This window comes from Pithys albifrons, chromosome 10 (genome assembly GCF_047495875.1).
Source record: "Pithys albifrons albifrons isolate INPA30051 chromosome 10, PitAlb_v1, whole genome shotgun sequence".
Lineage (NCBI taxonomy): Eukaryota > Metazoa > Chordata > Aves > Passeriformes > Thamnophilidae > Pithys > Pithys albifrons.
Genome location: NC_092467.1, coordinates 27456123 through 27473614, shown reverse-complemented (window position 1 = coordinate 27473614; position 17492 = coordinate 27456123). Strand labels below are relative to the sequence as shown.

Sequence of the window (17492 nt, the reverse complement as noted above, 5' to 3'; positions counted from 1 at the left end):
CCTGCTGATGTGGCAGAAGGGTAGTCAGAAGATACTGAGAAGGTGGAAGTTTGTCTGTCACTGTGCAGTGAGAACTGGCCCAAGTGCCTCTGGGGAGCACAAGTGGGGCCGGGCAAAGCGCTTGGTGTGGGCAGCCAGCAACTACTGCAGTGAATGGAACATTTACTGTTGTGAACAGAGGTGTTGAAATGCCCTGTTGCAAATACAGACAAATGTTTTGTAGAGGTTGGTGCTGCAAAGAACAGCTTTATGAAGTTCTGCTGCTTGTTTTCCAAGTGAGAGGACAGAGGGCTGGGGGCTCTTTGTGTGCTGTCGGTGTGGCTGGGCCCCTCTTGCTGAGTAAGCACATACCTCTGTGCTCTGGGCACACACACAGGCCTTTGCACAAAGAATTTTCTCATTACAGACTCCTCTCTGCAGCTTCTACTTAGCAAAGTGTCAGTGCAGAGTAGATGGTGTAATGAATCAATTGCTAGCATGAAAATGTCGTTCTTTTGCTTAAATCAAAAAGATGCTTTTGCAGAGTATGTTTAAACTGTTCTTTTATCACAAGGCATTAACTTTGCATTTCATACCAAGAATTCCAAAGCCCCAAACTCTTATCCCAGAACAGGTTTAAATGCAAGATAATCTGCAAAGGAGGGTTAGCATAAATTATATCCTTCAAATTTAAATGCTATATAAAAGCAGAAGTTAATCCTTGAAGCTAATTTTTATTCTGAGTATTAAGTCAAGAAGGGTTCTTCTGAACAGATCTTATTCGTGTGTTTTATAGATTGTCAACCAGAATGTATGCTTTTAATAAAACATGGTGTCTGTAAGAAACTGTATAATCAGCTCGTATCCACTTTGTTCCCGAGTCCATTTTAATCCAGGATTTCACTGCTGAGAGGCCCCTACATTGGTCTCAGCCATCTTGTTATTTATTGCGCTGACAGTCTAACTCAGAAGAATTTTCATCTTTACCACGATTGCACAAGGGCAGGAAATGTTGAAGTCCTGTGGCAACTGAAGTAAGTTCAGGTATTTCCTAATCCCTTATTCCAGAATGCACCCTCCTCCTGCCACTGCAAAGGGAGCCTGTCAGCCTTCCAAACATGGAACTCCTTTCAGCCCTGGGGAGCTGCAGCACTGTAGAACTTTTAGACCCTTATGTGGTTCAAGTCCTTCTACACCACCAGCTCCTCATAAAGTAGTTCTCTGTGCTGGAGTTTTTTATGTATTTTATGATTTTCTCCCAGATTTACATAATGAACTGACAGCAAATACTAAGGATTATCATCCTTAGATGCAAAGTGATTAAAGTGGTAATTTCTGTACCATGTAAGAGGCACCTACAAACTCAGGCAGTTGCACAGAGTAGCTGTAAGAGGAATTTTTGTTTTGTTGGTGTTTTTTTCCTTCAAATTAATTTGCAGGCATTTTACTTTGGGCCTCTCCACCCCAAAACAAGCAGCCCTGGCACAAGAAGGGCTCTGGGTGAGGAGGGCCAGGTGAGTCAGAGCCAGGTCTTCCCAGCAGGCTCTCGTTGCGAAACAGCTGTGCTGTAAATGGACTTAATGTGCTTGAAATGTCATTTATTAGACACCTCTGAGACAGGAAGTAAACATTCTCTTTATCGTAGAGATGGTAAAATTAAGACACAGTTTTGGTTCCACAATCGTAGCTAAAATTCAGGTTTTAAATTAGTTTGCATTAAGTTCAGATCAATTCTTTGAATTAGAAATCATCCAGAACAGCATTGCACCTGCAAACTTGAAAAATAATTTATTTGTTTTATTTACATATTTGTCTTTAGGGTAAAATTTGAACTTTTTTGAATGTTTTCATGTAATCTGTTCTTGGTTTAACCCTTCACACCTTTTGCTATTTAACAAGTATTTTAATGAAAGGGATTTCTTCCCTTAGCCCAGTACGTTTATCAGTGTTAAAAGTTCAGCTGTACACAGTGCCTAGGAAAGTATTCAGCTCAGTAATCCATCACTTTCTATTTCTTTTAAATCTTTCTTAATCAAGTCTTGTAATAAATAAAGACTAATACCACCATGACAACACTGTTTTTTTCAAATTATTCATTTGCCAGTTTTAACAAGATAAAGAAATGAATACTTAATGTGGACATTGTTTTACCAAAAAAAAAAAAAGAACCCAACCCCTGAAACAAACAGACAAAAAGGAGGACACAAAGGAACACACATGGAATGATGAAAAGGAACAATGATATTGCACAACTTCAGGTCTCTCTTCCCAGACTTTGATCCATATAAATAGGCATGTATGAATTCAGCAAAACATTGTGTCCAGAGAGGTGTGGCCATTTGAGTGACTCTAGAACTGCAGAGTGTTTTCAGTTCCTTTTGCCCGCTCCTTGGAGTTCTTCTCTAAGTGGGCAGGTGCTGTCAGATGCAGGAATAACAAACAAACATGCTGACTCTCTATTTTGCTGACCAGTTATCCATAACCTGCACAATTCTCCTATACTGTAAATGCACTAAGTCCTCAAAGGGCTGGGGTCATTAAATGCAATTTGTATCAAGTACTCACATTGTAGCTGAAACACAATCAAGAACATCCCCCAGTTTGCTGTGATTAACTTGAGATTGTGTTGCACTTCACAAGACCAGGACTCCTCACTGTATCAGGGTGGCACTGAATGTACAGAGGTCACAGCAGGTACATTAAGGGCAAGGGAGGGGGGGAGAAAAGATGTGAATCATGCTAAGTGGAAAAAGGTCTTTACAGCTACAAACTTTGCTAGAGCCTCTCTTAACAAGCACATACTGTTTCCTAACAGGAACCGGCTAATTGTGTCATTCTGGCTATAGCAGGACTGTTTGCTCCCTCCACTGCTGCTCTTGACAGTCTGTGTTCATACAAACTTTGCATTTCTGTGCAGAACAGCCTGTTTTTCTCTCTGAGTTCATTCCTGTTTGGTGGACTGATGTGTCAGCCAGCAGGGCTCAACAGATAAATTTAATACAGGAGACTGAGATACAGTATGTTTATTCTTAACTTCTGATAACCTAAAGACTACAAGAACAAGAGATGCAGTATCCATTTGCCAACACAAGACAACCATTCTTAGGGAGAAAAAAGTAGAATAAGTGATCAATAGTAACACTACATTAGTTCCAAATATATATATATATCTCTTTTTTCAGCTATGGCAGCTTAACTATTTACTGTCCATCTGGCCCACTTTTAATCTGATCAAGTTAAAGGTCACATACTAAAGTTTAAGGACTGTTATTTCATCCAAACCAAAGGAAGTTGTAAAAACCCATGAAACCATAGTTTCACTGTAGGTCTTGTTTCAGATCTTCATATTCTGCATCACTTGTAGAAAAGGGATAATGCATCTCAGTTTGCTTACAAGCTAGGAGATCACTTTGAAGTCTGCATATTCCTAACTGCAAACAAAATATAGCACTTTTAACAGGTTATAAATAAACTGGTTTTCAAGCATAGAGCCAGCCCAACAATAACAATACACTATTAAAAAGACCTAAGGCAATGAATTCCATCTCCAATGAAGAAAAAAAAAGAAAAAGAACTGTGCAAACAAGCTTAAAACTATTTCTTTGTGCCAGTGTTATAAAATGTAGATTTCAATAAAGCCTTGACCCAAATGCCAGGACTTGTGAAAAGAATCAGAACAAAATTGGTTACTTTATTTAGGAAAAAAATACTCTTACCTTGCTGCTAATAAAATTGGATACACGCAGTTTAAACATTTACAGTTGCTGTAACACTTTACACAATTCCTATATATGGGTGTAAGAACAAACATTAAAAGACAATGGTGGGTCAAGGCTTTACATTAAAAATAACAACCTATTTTTCTATAGTCTCTAAAATACTATGTTTTCCAATAGTTGCAGCCATTCAGGAATATTTTTTATTTATTTATTAGGAAGTGTATATTTTGTGCATGATCTTAATTCCTAATTCCTGGCTCTTTGGGCTGAATGACAAAAGGATCAAACCCATTGAAGTGGATGGTCTCCTTGAAGGTTCAGTCGAGAAACCCTGGCTCAGTTAGTCTCATATGATGAAAGCAGTGCTGCATCCACTGGCTCCATGCAGGATGGACAGGTAAAGGATCTCATCAACCAGTCATCTATACAGTCCAGGTGGTAAATGTGCATGCACGGCAGAAATCGGATAGGGTCCCCATAAACAAAGTCCATCATACAAATGACACATCTGGGGGAAAAAAAAAATTAAGTTGCTGTAATCAAGTTGGAAATGAAAAGTTATGTACTATCTACTCCTGGATGACTTTAGTATTTGTAGATACTGTGAGGAGCATCCTTGCATAGGAGAAAAGAAAGAGGCTTAGACTCACAGAATGGCTGGGGTTGGAAGGGACCTTACACCTCCTTCAATTCCACTCCCCTCCCATGGGCAGGGGGTGCCACTCTGAACATCAGCCTTCTGCATGGCAATTTTTGTTTTCAGAAAGCTGCCTGAATATAAGGCAGAACTACAGCGTGGCAAGATCAGGTGTCCCAGGGCAGGATCCCAAAGCAAGGCAACAGCCACGTGTGGTGGCTGTGACTTACTCTCTGATCTTCTTCTCGGAGCCGTCTCTCCCGGGGTCATAGACTCCTTTGGGCAGGTGCTGGATGAGGCCGATCCGCTGCGCGATCCGGATCTGCTCCTCCTCCGTCAGCTGCGTGGCCAGCCGGGTCTGGCTCGGCGTGGGGTGATATACAGGAACAGGCACCTGCTCCTAAAACAAAATATTGCTGTTAACAACTACCATAGCGGCTTTCCCACCATTTCCTAGCACAGTACAATGTATTTAATGTTTCCCCTCTCAGTCCTACAAATATTGGTTTGAACTCCCACTCCTACTTTGCAATTTCAGGGCTGTAATTATACTGAGAAGGGGATAAAGAATTGAGGCCAGGATTTGAGCAAGGAGCTGTTCGTGGTGGTTTTCTGCAAAAGCTTTTGATCTCCAGGAATTGTTCATACATGAGATACGCGGACAACAAACTCCACATGCAAATAAACCCTACAGGGACCTGAAAAACTGCTAAGGTACAGAACTGAACAGCATGAGGGCCGAGGGAGAGCCCCCAGCGTGTGCAACAAAAAGCAGATTCTGTGATTTTCTTTTTTCTTTTACATTTAGGAAGAATTGTTTGCTAAGATGAGAACATTGCCTACTTTTAAGTTTTAGAAAGAAAGGTTTTAATTTTTTTGTAATAACTACAATTTACATGAATTTTTCTGAGCCACACAAGGTCCAGTTCAGAACTGTAGATTTAATTCTTGTAGGGTAAAATAAAAGTAACTTCAGTAAGTAACCCAAGATTTACATTTCTCACATATTAATACAATTTTACAAGTTCTCCCAAGCCAGACTTCAACTGCTCAAATGCTTAAAGTATATATTTTCCAAACAAAATATAGGCACTATATAGCTACAATGCAGTCCTTCCTCTATTCCATTCTCAGAAACTTCTTTTGAATATTAACAAACCTTAGATCAGGTATTTTCACTAACATTTATATTAACATGGTACTTAATTTACTGGCTTTTAAAGCATTTTTTGATACATAAATACCAATGTTGAGCAGGATATATTATTAGGACAGTAGCCATAAATCTGATGTTAACAGGGAGACAATTTCTTGCAAAAGTCCTATTTTGATGGTGCTTCTTAAACTGGAGAAAAAAAATCAACTTATAGTAGTGCCTGAAAATAAACCTGCTGCATCAGAGGCACAACCCACTGATTAATCTGTTTGGAAAATGCAAAAGTTTATGTTTGAGAGGACACTGCTGCAGGCCAAGCAGAGGGCAGAGCACGTGCAGCTGCTCCAGTCACCTCCAACCACACTCCCAGTGCCCGCCTGGCACTGGTCCAGGGGAGACACACACAGGCTTTCACTGTCTTACAGAGCAACCACCTTCCAAAACAGGCATGTCCTTGAGAGCACAGGCTGCCATGGGCACCTGCAAATACTCCCAGCAGCAGGACCACAGCTGTGTTTCCCTCTCCTGTGCCCTCTGCCTCCTGGGCTGCCCTGGCACTGGTCTGGTGCAGCGCTCAGCCTTCCCTGCCACCAACACCCGGCACAGTCCAGCTGTGAGTTCAACACGTGTAACACTGTGCTTGTAAAACCCGATAAAACCACTCTTCTGTCACTGCCAGGGAGCACTGGAAGTGGACAGGCAGCCAGGACTCCTGGAAGGCCAGGACAAAGCTGCCCAAGAAGTTGCAGCCTCTCGCCGGTGCCACCCAGTACCAGAATTCCTTGCTCATGAGAAATGCTAATCATGGATACAAGTCTGCCTGGCAATTCAGCTGTGGGGTAAAATTCAGTCTTCTCTTAATTTAGCTACACTAGGATTTCCCCCTCTGATTTCCTGGCAGAACTCAGAGGAATTACAAGAAGGTTCAAAAGACAGAACATGCCAGGGGTTCTCCAAGTGATTAATTTCCTGACTACTCTAAATTGTATTTCACAGAACTCCTTTTAGATCAGCTGCCTTTTAGTGCTTTAAATTATCTAAAGTATTCCCTAATCATCATTTGGATAGAGAAAAGCACCAGCTGAACCTAGGGATGGCCTGTCAGACATAACAGTATTCAGAAAATGACTGCAACCTTTGGCGCCAGCAAAATAAAGCACTTTACCCCTCAAAAATGCTGTACTTAATACAGTTCCCCTTGCCTAAACCATGGCTGCAAGTCACGGGGCAGAAATACAAGGAAAGGCAAAAACAGGAGAAGGAAGAAAGATCAAAAAACCCCCCTCAAAATGTCTGAAAGTAGCAATGGGAACTGATAGTGAATGTCTGTAGCAGAACAACAGCAAAATTATCACTCAGCAACAATTATAGAGCAAAAGGAAACTACAATTAAAGAAGAATCCGTTGTGAGTTAGAACAATCACATCTGGAAAGCTCTGAAGTGAGCAATCAGTCACACTACCCAGCCACCCACCCACTGCTTCGGTTAAGTTTGGGAGAGTAAATGAACACAACTTTGAAACCTGTCACAGGCCAGACAAGAACACCAGCTCATTCTCTTGTTCTAGTCCTTTACAGGCACTTGCTGTGAGTGACCACCAAGGGCCCGTGTGCCTGAGGAACCCACTCCTGCATTACTGCAGAGCCCCTCTCCCCTGGGTATCGTGTTCCCTGCAAAGACCTGAAGAGGGGCCCGAAGGACCCCTTGGGCCCCCTTCCCGTGCCAAATACACAAATGCTTTCCTGACTGCCAGCGCTTTATGGACACACTCCTCCCTCTGGCATCCTGTCTCAGGTTCCCTCCCGGCAGAGCCGCCCTGTGCTGCCTGTCTGACATAGCCCATAAGGCAGGAATTTATAGTTGCCAGCTGTGGGCTTCTACAATTTCACATACGAGGCAAGAATCTCTTGTCAGATGAGTAACTGGGTGAAAATGGTGGTGTCTTTCACCACCCTTGTGAATGCAGAAAACTGGGGTTGGTGTGGCTGTTGTGAAAATGTGTAAGGTAGTCCTGTAAATAACTGGGAGTGACTGCTCCCTACCCAGGCACTGAACATGCTGTCTGGTGGCGCTTTCATCTCACTCCCAATTGCTATTAAAAGCCTGTCCAAACTGAGCCCTGCACACAAACATACCAGAAAAGCAGAAGAACACAGCCGTGCACGTTGCAGAGTATCAAATTATAGAGTCCACAGACACCCCTTCAAACCAGTCTTCTCCCCTCCAACAGGCAAAAGGTGTGTTTCATATATCTGTATGATTCTAAAAATATTTTTAACTACTTACTGGTGAGCATATGAGAGCCCAGATTTCTCTGAGAAGTGACATCTCCAGAGGAGTCAGTGTAAGAGATGGAGCATGAAGTGCTCCCTTAGCAAACCCTGAGCCCCCCCAGCAGTTGAGCTGGGCTCCTGCAGCCCCCCTGGCACAGCCCAGGCTGGCCCTGCTCACACCCCTGCCCCATCGCCCCATGCTGGCAGCTGCAGCATCCTTGGCTTTCTCCACTCCCAAATCTCTGGAGCAGTTTCTGGAAGTTAAGCTCATCTGACAATAATTTCAAGCTGCCCTAAGGACGGAGTGCAGCTCCTCGTGGGTTTATCACCCCCTTGCAAATCTTTCACAGGGTATATAAAGGCTGCTTTCACCAAGCCCATTAGGGAAGGGTCTTGCTCACTCTGCTGTGGGTGTTCAAGGGTAACAATGTGAGGATTTGACACTTCAGCCAGCTCACATTTGTGGCTAGAGGCCCCTTGACATGTGTATATATATAAAAAAGATTGTATTACCCAAGTAATTGCTATTTTGCTCCAAAGACGAGCATGAATTTATTGCTCTGGTGTCTCATGTTTCCCTTATCAACCATGGAAAATGTTTTTGCAGACAAAATGACGAAATACTGAACTTCTAGCCAAAGTCTGTGTTATTTATCATTTGATATAGATGTCAGGCACTTCAAACCAGGATGAAATTTCATGCTAACTCTATTACTATATGCCAAAAAAACCTCAAAAAGGCCAAAACAAATAAGCAAACCCACATATTACTGTAGGGCAGTGAAATAAAACTCACTTTCTGGCACTTAATTTGCTTTAATCATTATATTTTTCCCATATGAATTTAGTAGTGATGAAACACCTCAGATGGCCGTAGTCCTGGAGATACACAATTTTCCCCTTATTCACAAAGTCAGTGGTGTCAGCACAAGTTTCCCTGGCTTTCTGTGCACAGAAATCATCCACTCCCAATGTTTATTCAGCCCTTAAAAACAGCAGCATTAATTCAGACTCAAGGACTACAGCAGGATTTGTGTCTCCATCTCACCCCAGGCTCCTCCTCCTTTAGGGGGCGAAAAAAAATCACAGAGGGCATCTGGAGGTCTGTATTTCTCACTTCTAATGAAAATAAACCTTTTCACATATGATTTAAAAGGCCTAGACACCTTCTACCTGCAGATTCCCAAGGATGCTTTGGGTTCTTGACTAGAAAAAGGTTTCATCAAGCATGATCTTCACTTTGAAGTTTCCTTATCAATGCAACTTACCTTGGTTACTTATGCTGCTGTAAATCTGTTTTTCTCTTGTTTTACAGCCTTTTTGTCTTGTTTTTGCAAGAGCCACGAATTTGTAATACTCTGAAAACAGGTCAGTGGTAGATCAGAAATGCTTAATCCCTGGATAAAGATTATTTTAAGATCCCTCTACGACACATATCAGCTGTATGTTATCAGGGCTTTTGTCTGGCTGTTGTTTTTAGAATTGCACCAACATGCACAAATTATCCTTTCAGGACGGTCAAAGGTGAGATGAATAATTTGTAACAGCTAATAGTTCCAGAGATTACAGATTCCCTGCTGTTCCCAACATCCTGTCTGTAGCCACCTGCTTTCCACCACTGAATGCTTTGCTAAGTTTCCATTTCTAAATTTTCTTCACCTAATCCAGTGCTCTCCGTGTGTCTCATTGATACTGATTTGCATTTTATCACCACATCAACAGCCCACCTGTTAATGCAGTCCCACAAAGGAGACAAATATCTTCCTAGCTACATTTACCCTAAATCTTTTTACACTTTTAAAAATACCAGTAGTTGCAGCACTTATGCTCAAGATTGCTGCCTAATTAATTAATGCAAATATAACAGTCCCATTTGCATTTCCCCAGTCGTTCCCACAGCTCTTTTCCTGCAATCCCTTCGATATGCAAACGTCTTGCATGGCACACGTTGTGTGAAGGCAGCTGCCCTGGTTCTCACACAGCTGAGCAGGGCTCACAGCCCTCAAACCTCACCTGACACACAGCCAGGTCCCTCTCCAGACCCAGCACCTGAGGGCCTTACGAGGGAGCCTAAATAACTTCCCTAAATAAGAACAACCTCAATTTATAGATGGAAAGTCAGGAGGCGAGAAAAAAAAAGTGCTTTTGGGTGTTTTTTTTAAATCCCTGCTGAATTTGATGAAATTTTCTGTTCTCACCACTTTATTACTCATAAGGAACTTGCTGGGATGATGGTCCAGGGGCCTTTTCTGTGAATGCCATTCTGATCAGGGTGAAAAGACTCAAACTCCATCCATATTCGGGAATACACATTCCGAAATAATATCCTCCCCCAAGACCCATTAATGTAAAACCAAGTACCATTATATTGTGCATTATACGACAGCTACAGCTTCCTTCAGTAATCCTGAGAACATTACAAGCAGCCTGCCAACTATAAAAGCCTTTTTCTGTCATACAGTTCATTTATAAAGGTGAAGAGCAGTTGCTATAAAACATCAGGTAATGAAATTGTTACCCAATCTTTTATATTCCTGCTTCCAGGTAGCCACTCTGTATGAGTAACTGTGACAGCTGAATGCTTAACTAGAAAGTTCTCAAAGAAAAATCCCCTCCTCTCCCATTTGGAGGGGACACCTGGGACAGCCAGCCAGATCAGATACACAAACACACACACACCCCTCTCACTATAGCTCTCTTAAGGGAAGATTAGTAAGAATTCTGGTATTGTAGGAATCTGGCACTGGCAAATATGGTCAGTAATTAATGTAACAACTGACTGAGAAACCTGCAGAATCTGCACAGCATTTCTTCAGCTGCTGACTCCAATTAAAAATCAGTGCCTGGTTTGAGTCACGGATCACTTCAGAGGGAGGTGTTCTTTAGGAGAAAGCCACAGCTCTTCTGCAGTGATGGCACAGCCTCATTTAAACTATAACCAAAACTGTAAAATTGCCCTGTACACTTTTCACAATTATCCCATTGAGGGTACTAGGAAACAAATGTATCTATCTGAAGAGTTGGAAAAGATAAGCAAGCATGAAACAGACTCCCAGCTGACAACTCTTAAAGTATCACCTGTCCCCTGAGCTCAACTTTGCTACCAAAAATAGGGCTAAGGGAGAGAGAGAAGAGGTACAAAGTAGATGCATCCTGCCTGCTGCTTTCCTAGACAGTGACAAGGGTTGTTAGAGAAAAGGACTTTGTTTTCAAGCTTTGTCTCTCTGCTGTCACACAAACCCAAAAAGGCTACCTACTGCCAAGACAAATAGTTGGCAGTGTCTTTGCAGCTTGGCCAGAGCAAACCCAGCCTTCCCTGGCAGATGGAAATCACCTGCAGCCCTGAAGAGTCACCTGCTCTGAAATGTGATTAACCATTAAGGCAAGCAAACACAAAAGATTAGCAAGAAGGAGTTGTAGGGGGAAAATCAGTAATTAAAAAGCAGTAATTAATCCCTGGAAGCACAATCTCCTGACACAGTCAGACAGTTTTTGCATTTCCAGGCTGCACAGCAGGTTTCTCTGACTCAAGGACGTCAACCCTGGGTACTGTTCCACTGGCTGATTTCTTGTTCACCAGCTTTGTGTCAATTTTGAGTGTCCTTGTTCCTTTCTCCAGACATCCCATCAAACATTAGGGTGTGAATTTCTTCAGGGAAGTGGATAACTTATACATCAACACGTTCCAGACCACTAAATTACCAGAGAACTGACTCCATCCTCCAGACAGCCTCACTGACAGCTCAACTTACAGCATTAGGCCACAACTTCTGAGAGATAACAAAGCCCTCTTAATACAGCTCCTAGCATGTTTATTTTAATATGCTTTTTTTATACTGGGAAGGAAAATATTCATAAACAATTTATAAAAATTCATGCTTTTCTGTCAAGCTGCTGCTTGTTTAACAACAAATAAAAACCTGACATTTTGGGGAAAAGGCTGAAAACAAATCTTTTTAGAGTGTCTGCTCTGCTGAAAGGTACAGAGTGAACGGACTGTGTCCCACTCCCTTAGTGCTGTGGAACTGCTGGGTAGCAGGGAGCAAAAATAAAAAAGAACATCCCAAACAAACAAATGGAGTTAGAGTGTTTTTGGAGGCTGCACTCAAGCACAAGAGATGGGGGAATGGAAGAGCTGACAGAACAGTAAGTCCACACATAATTAGACGATCATTCATGCTTCCTTCAGACACATGTTTACTTTCTGGAAAGGGTAATTATCAGTCAATGCAACCTGTTTATAGAATAAATCAAAGAGATAACAGCTAAAAAATGGTAGTATTGATCATCCTGTGGCACACAAAGTCTGCAGGCAGCCACGACTCTTGCTAGTCTGCAGCAGCAAACAGGCTTTGTGACAACTTGCCCTGCTCCATGGTGTCAGACACACATGATTTGTCCTGTTCACACCCCCCAAACCACTGCAAGGCTTTGACTCACCTCTGAGAACAGCACACAAAAAGGTTTGAGCTCACACGTGCTTCTGCCTCCTGAGACATGAGCTTGGCCCAAATCTACCATCCCAAAACTCCCAGAGCAGTGCAGCGCTCAGACAAGTATGTGCAAGTCCTCTGGATGAAGGATCACTGGTCAGGCATCACCCGCTGAAGAGCACAAGGATATGATGGGTGACTTCAGGTGGGCAGTGCCAACACTGCCAGTAACAGTGCACGCCATGCCCTGAGCTGCTGTGGAGCACACAGATCAGCATAGCTGAGTAAACACACAGCCCCTGCTTTTGGTGCCATTTCAGGGAATTTGGGGACTAGGGCGCAGCTGACTCCAGATGGTCTAAAACCACACAGCCTCTGGACCGTGGGTCCTGCCACTCCCCTGGCAGTGGCTCCAAGGACGCTGCTCCCACCGACCCTTCCCTCCAGGAAAAGCAAACAAAAGTAATTGCTGTCAACTGTGTGATCGCTACAGCTGCTGAAAAGGTTGGGAACAGGCAGCCAAGAGGAAAATGGGAGGAGTGCCCCTGCCGGGATTTAAGCCAAACGTGAAAACCTGACAGCAAACACTTAAAAAATAGCAAGAGTGCTAAAATGTATCTTTTGGCAAGAATTAGGTCAGCTTGCTGTCAATTCTAAGAACCAAACGGCCCTTCCGAGTACTTCAGGAACAAGGCAGCAAGTTTACAGTTATCGACCCTAATTAGCCAAAAGGACAGGTTGGGGACAACAGACCAAGCCAGGGAGTAAACATGAAAATGCACATAAGCTGCAGGTACAAGCAATCAATCCATCAGGGGACGACTGCAGAGGTATAAATATGAGTTCTACTTCAGTGTGTAAACAGACATGTATATGCATATTTAAATGCACTGGTTTGAACTAATAAGAACATAATAACATACAGCAGAGAAATAGGCAGAACTAGGAATGTATTTTAGAAAAAGCGTGAGTAGGATATCAAAAGATCAGTGAAATCAAGTGATGAATGATCTCATCTCGAGGCTGAGCATTACCATTCAACACATGGCAAGCACCCTCCTTGGGCAGAAAGGGCTCTGCAGAGCACAATTTACACAGCCTTGCCTAAACCTGGTTTCCACACACATCCAGAAGCATCCTATCAAGGAATGCAGGTCCTCCTACGTGAAGTTCCTAAGACAGGACTTAAACAGACACAACAGCCCCAGCTAGACTGAGAACATTACCCCTATGCAAGGTCTTCTGAGATGTGTCAATTCAGCTTCAGATGAGAGGTAACACAAGCAACAAAACCAACAGGCTCATCAACAGCAGCCACCTCAGATCATCTACCCTCACATACTATCCTACACAACGATGACACCAAATACTGCTCTGTAGCCACTTGGTTGCAATGTAAGCAAGCACCAAAATAGAGATTTGAAAGAGAACACTGTAGTTCTGTTTATAGCGATACAGTGTTACCCAACCAAAATACACAGCAGAGGCAACACAGGAAAGGGCTTCTGCAAACCTTGACAGGAACCTTGCCCTTAGCAGGGACCAGCTGAGGCAGGGCCAGCCTGGGAAGGTGGCCCAGCAATGGGCTCCCTGAGCAAGGTAAGCCAAGTAGAAACCTAATGAAGAATTTTCCATCAGGACTCACAGCAAACTCAGAAGAGCAGAACTCTCACACAGTGCAAACGTCTGCCACAGCATAACGAGAGAGAACTATTGCTCTGCTACAGATAAATGACTTGGGGGAGAAAAGTGTTTAACAGTCCATGTTCTATTGCAGACGAGCTTCAAAAAGTAGATAGGGCTGGTGATGAGCTGAGTCTGTGTAACCACAGAGCAGGAAAACCTGCAGCAGACACTGCTGGTGTGGGACACCTGCTGTGAGACTGTCAGTGAAGCCGCCCATGACAGCAGGCTTTGTTCCAAAACTCAGGAATCTGTGCTATACTTCACAAGATCCTAACTTTGTACTCAATTTGAAATATTTTAATTCCCTTTTTAACAAAGCCATCGTCAATTACAAATGCTTGCTCAAGCAGAAAGCTGCCACACCTTGGCAGTTTGATGGTACACTCAGCTCCACAGGCCTTTTCATTTTCTTAATGGCCTCTGAATTTCTAACACCTGAGATACAGGTGTGTGCCAGAGCCTCAGTCCAGGCAGCGCAGCAGGGACTGTGCAGAGGCAGCCAGGGGTCTTCCTGAGGCCAGTTAAGGGATATATATCAACGCTGAGTTTTGCAACAGCTCAACCACAGCTGGTTTTAAGCCTGTTTCTGCCTTAGCCTGCTAGAAAGCCACAGACAGATGAAGCCTCACATGCACCTGCTGTACACCAGGGCACCTCAAACACAGTCTGAGTCTCTGTGTGCCACTGTCTGGTTGTCACTGGCACATCAGCTTGGTGAGGATGTCCCTACCATCCACCCAGCCAACGGCTCCTCCCTTCCACCACATCCTGGGAAATCAGCTGGGGATGTCTGTGATTTTTTCCACACTGGGAAGGTGAACTGGGGTTTGAATCAGGGGTACCAGCAGCACCCTGAACTGCTGGGCTGTGCACAAGAGATTCTGGCCCAGCCCAGGGTGCTGAATCGTGCAGACATTGACACCTCTCCAGGCACACTCTGTCTGCCATCTCCCACTTCATGGAGAATGAACACACACAAAAAATGCAATTTGACTATTTGTTTAGCATCATTTGATAACATTAATTATTACTACTCAGAGTTAATAAGCAGCAGCTGTAAATAGCCAGGGGCACTGATTCAGGATATCGGCTCATCTCAGCCAGTCGTTTATTAATCTTACAGGAACGTCTCAGGCATTAAACAATTATTTCCAAATCTGTGTTTTTTTAAAGCTGTTCTCTAAAAGCAAGCAATGACTGCATGAATATTAAGGCACACTAGAGCCTGACGGAGCTCCACTCTCGATGCAGTATTAGCAGTGAACACAAGGGCAATGTTTCTATTTTTTCCAGTTAAGTCTTGTCCTCACAAGCAGTGACTCTGCGTTTTTAGCTCACAGGGCACAAATCCAAGTGTGATCTCATGCAACTGTCAAACGTCTTCTAACAGAAAAAAAGGCCTGTGCCAAGAACAGGTAGAAGAATCATAAATAGCTCTCTCAGGAGTTGGTTATACAAGTGAAATATTTCCAGAACACGTTTTTCCTACTATTTTAAAGTTTTAAACGCACAGAGACAGCCCAATGAGCATCTGGCCATCTCTTTAATGTGTCACCAGACAACACAGATTAATTTCACTGCTGTGTATGAAACATGCAGCCAATGGCTGGTGCAAGCAGGACAAGTCACAAACATTTGGCTTCACAGACAAGTGAGGTACAATGTCCACCACTAACTGTACATTCAAGCACCTGGCTAATCAGCCTTTTCAATCTATGGTGTGGTTTTTTTAAACTCATCTTTGGATCCTGCCTATGCTGGTTTCACACCAAAAATACTTGTGTTTGTTTCAGCACAGGTGCTTTCATTGGAGTGGGTGGTTTGAAGGGGGAACTGAAGCAGGTCCAAGGCTCTGCAGGAGTGAGGAGGGAGATGGGGAGCACAGAGCCCCCTCAGCCTCTGCACCCACCACAGCCCCCTTTCACCTTGTTAAGCCCCAAAAGGGTGAAGAAAAACGTCTGTTTTGTCAGGCCATTCCCCTGCTTACACCCACTCTCATGGGAGATGGCAAGTGCTTTGTTTACACTGAAACTGGCTCTCTGAAGGAAAACTTGGAATTTCCACAATGAATTCATCCCACTGACTGCAGGGATCAGTAAGAGCTACAATGTCCCCACTACCACCCCAGCAGCACACTTAGTAAGGATTTCAAACACTACCAGGGACACGGCACTTGAGCACCTACTTAAGTATTTGCCTGAATTTAGGCTCAGGCTGCCACAAAATCTCAGAATAACAGAAAACTGTTTGAGAGGAGGGACGTGAAAACAAAGGGGTCATTTTTCTAAATATGGACTGACTGGTTGGAAGACAAAGCCCCATTTCACCCCAACACACCCGCACGAGAGCAGCTGCAAAGCCCAGAGATCTCCAGTCCTGCTCACCCACACGCAACGACACATCTCCCATGTTGTGTGAAGAACACCAGAAACCCTGAACACTAAATGCAGTGATACTCGGGATGCAGTTTTAAGGCTGGAGTTGAGAAAATCATATGTGAATACAGAGTTTATCTGTGCAAATTTAAAAGCACTAATTTCACAGAATGTCACCTCTGACTTTCAAATACTCTCACATACAAGGACAGGGCTCAAGTCCTGCACTGAAGCGTAACTCCACTGTAGGTGAGGTACATGCTGCTTTCAACACCCCTCTGAGTCAGAAAGAAAAGCCTAATGTCATTGACATTATGCTACCAACATTCTCAAGCTTTCTGAAGATGTAAAGAAATGCTTGTACTTCACGTATTCTCCTGCATGAATATTTAGGGTGGAATAACCATGTCCTGCCACAACCCACATCATCACTAAAATAAGTTTTGTCAGTTTACACACACACAGACAAACTGCAGTCACGACAAAACACCAGAATGGAGTAACACCGAGCTGTGAGTCAGTAAATCTGGAGGTATTCAGTATCTTATCATGTAAAAAAAAAAATACACACAGTCTCAGCAAAACAACTATCAAGAAAACCTGGCAGTTCTTTAGGTTTATGACATTTAGTCTAGAATACACCTTATTACCTTGGGAGTCATAAAGGTGTAACTGCAGAGGCAACTGGAATAGCTAGATAAGCTCCAAGAGAAAAAGCAGCTTCTTGCTCAGATTGCAATTTCATAAGCAGAAGCATCATCATTCTATTACTACAGAAATATTTTAGTTATCTTTCGAGACTTTTTAGCTCACTGTAGGGCTCCTGAACAGACACTCCTTGCAGAGGCAGTGGATGCAGCAGAATAATCTGGGAAGCAGATGGGACTTAGCACTGCCCCTGCAGGACTCAACTCACTTTGTCTCCTTATACACAGCTGCAATTGAGTAAAGTCAGGGATGTGCTTCCCTGTGGACACCCAAAGATTTGCTGAGTTATCCCTGAACCAAATAGGCAGGTAACAAGGTGAATCTGAGTTCCTGTCTTCATTTGGGATACCTCCTTTCCTGTGGGTGAATCTCCAGTGCAGTAAAAACACGAGTAGAAATTACTGCAGCAAACAATATTTTGTTCTTTCATTTGCCGCTTTGAGTCACACAGCAGAAGAAGAAAAACTGATCCTTCTGGGAGATGGGCAGCTCTTTATGCTTCCTTGGGGGCAGAAAAGGGCTGGG

The 17492-nt window shown here is 43.3% G+C and overlaps 1 protein-coding gene across 1 annotated transcript in view; it reads right to left on the bottom strand.

Moving 5' to 3' along the window:
- Window positions 1-1750: 1750 nt before the first annotated feature.
- Window positions 1751-17492, bottom strand: part of RNF11 (ring finger protein 11) — a 30904-nt gene continuing 15162 nt past the window's right edge. Inside the window, exons 2-3 of the mRNA XM_071565044.1 lie at window positions 4566-4735; window positions 1751-4206 (exon numbers count right to left, since the gene is read on the bottom strand). Of these exons, the coding sequence (XP_071421145.1) occupies window positions 4035-4206; window positions 4566-4735 (342 nt within the window). The 3' untranslated portion in view covers window positions 1751-4034. The remainder of the gene's footprint in view (window positions 4207-4565; window positions 4736-17492) is intronic.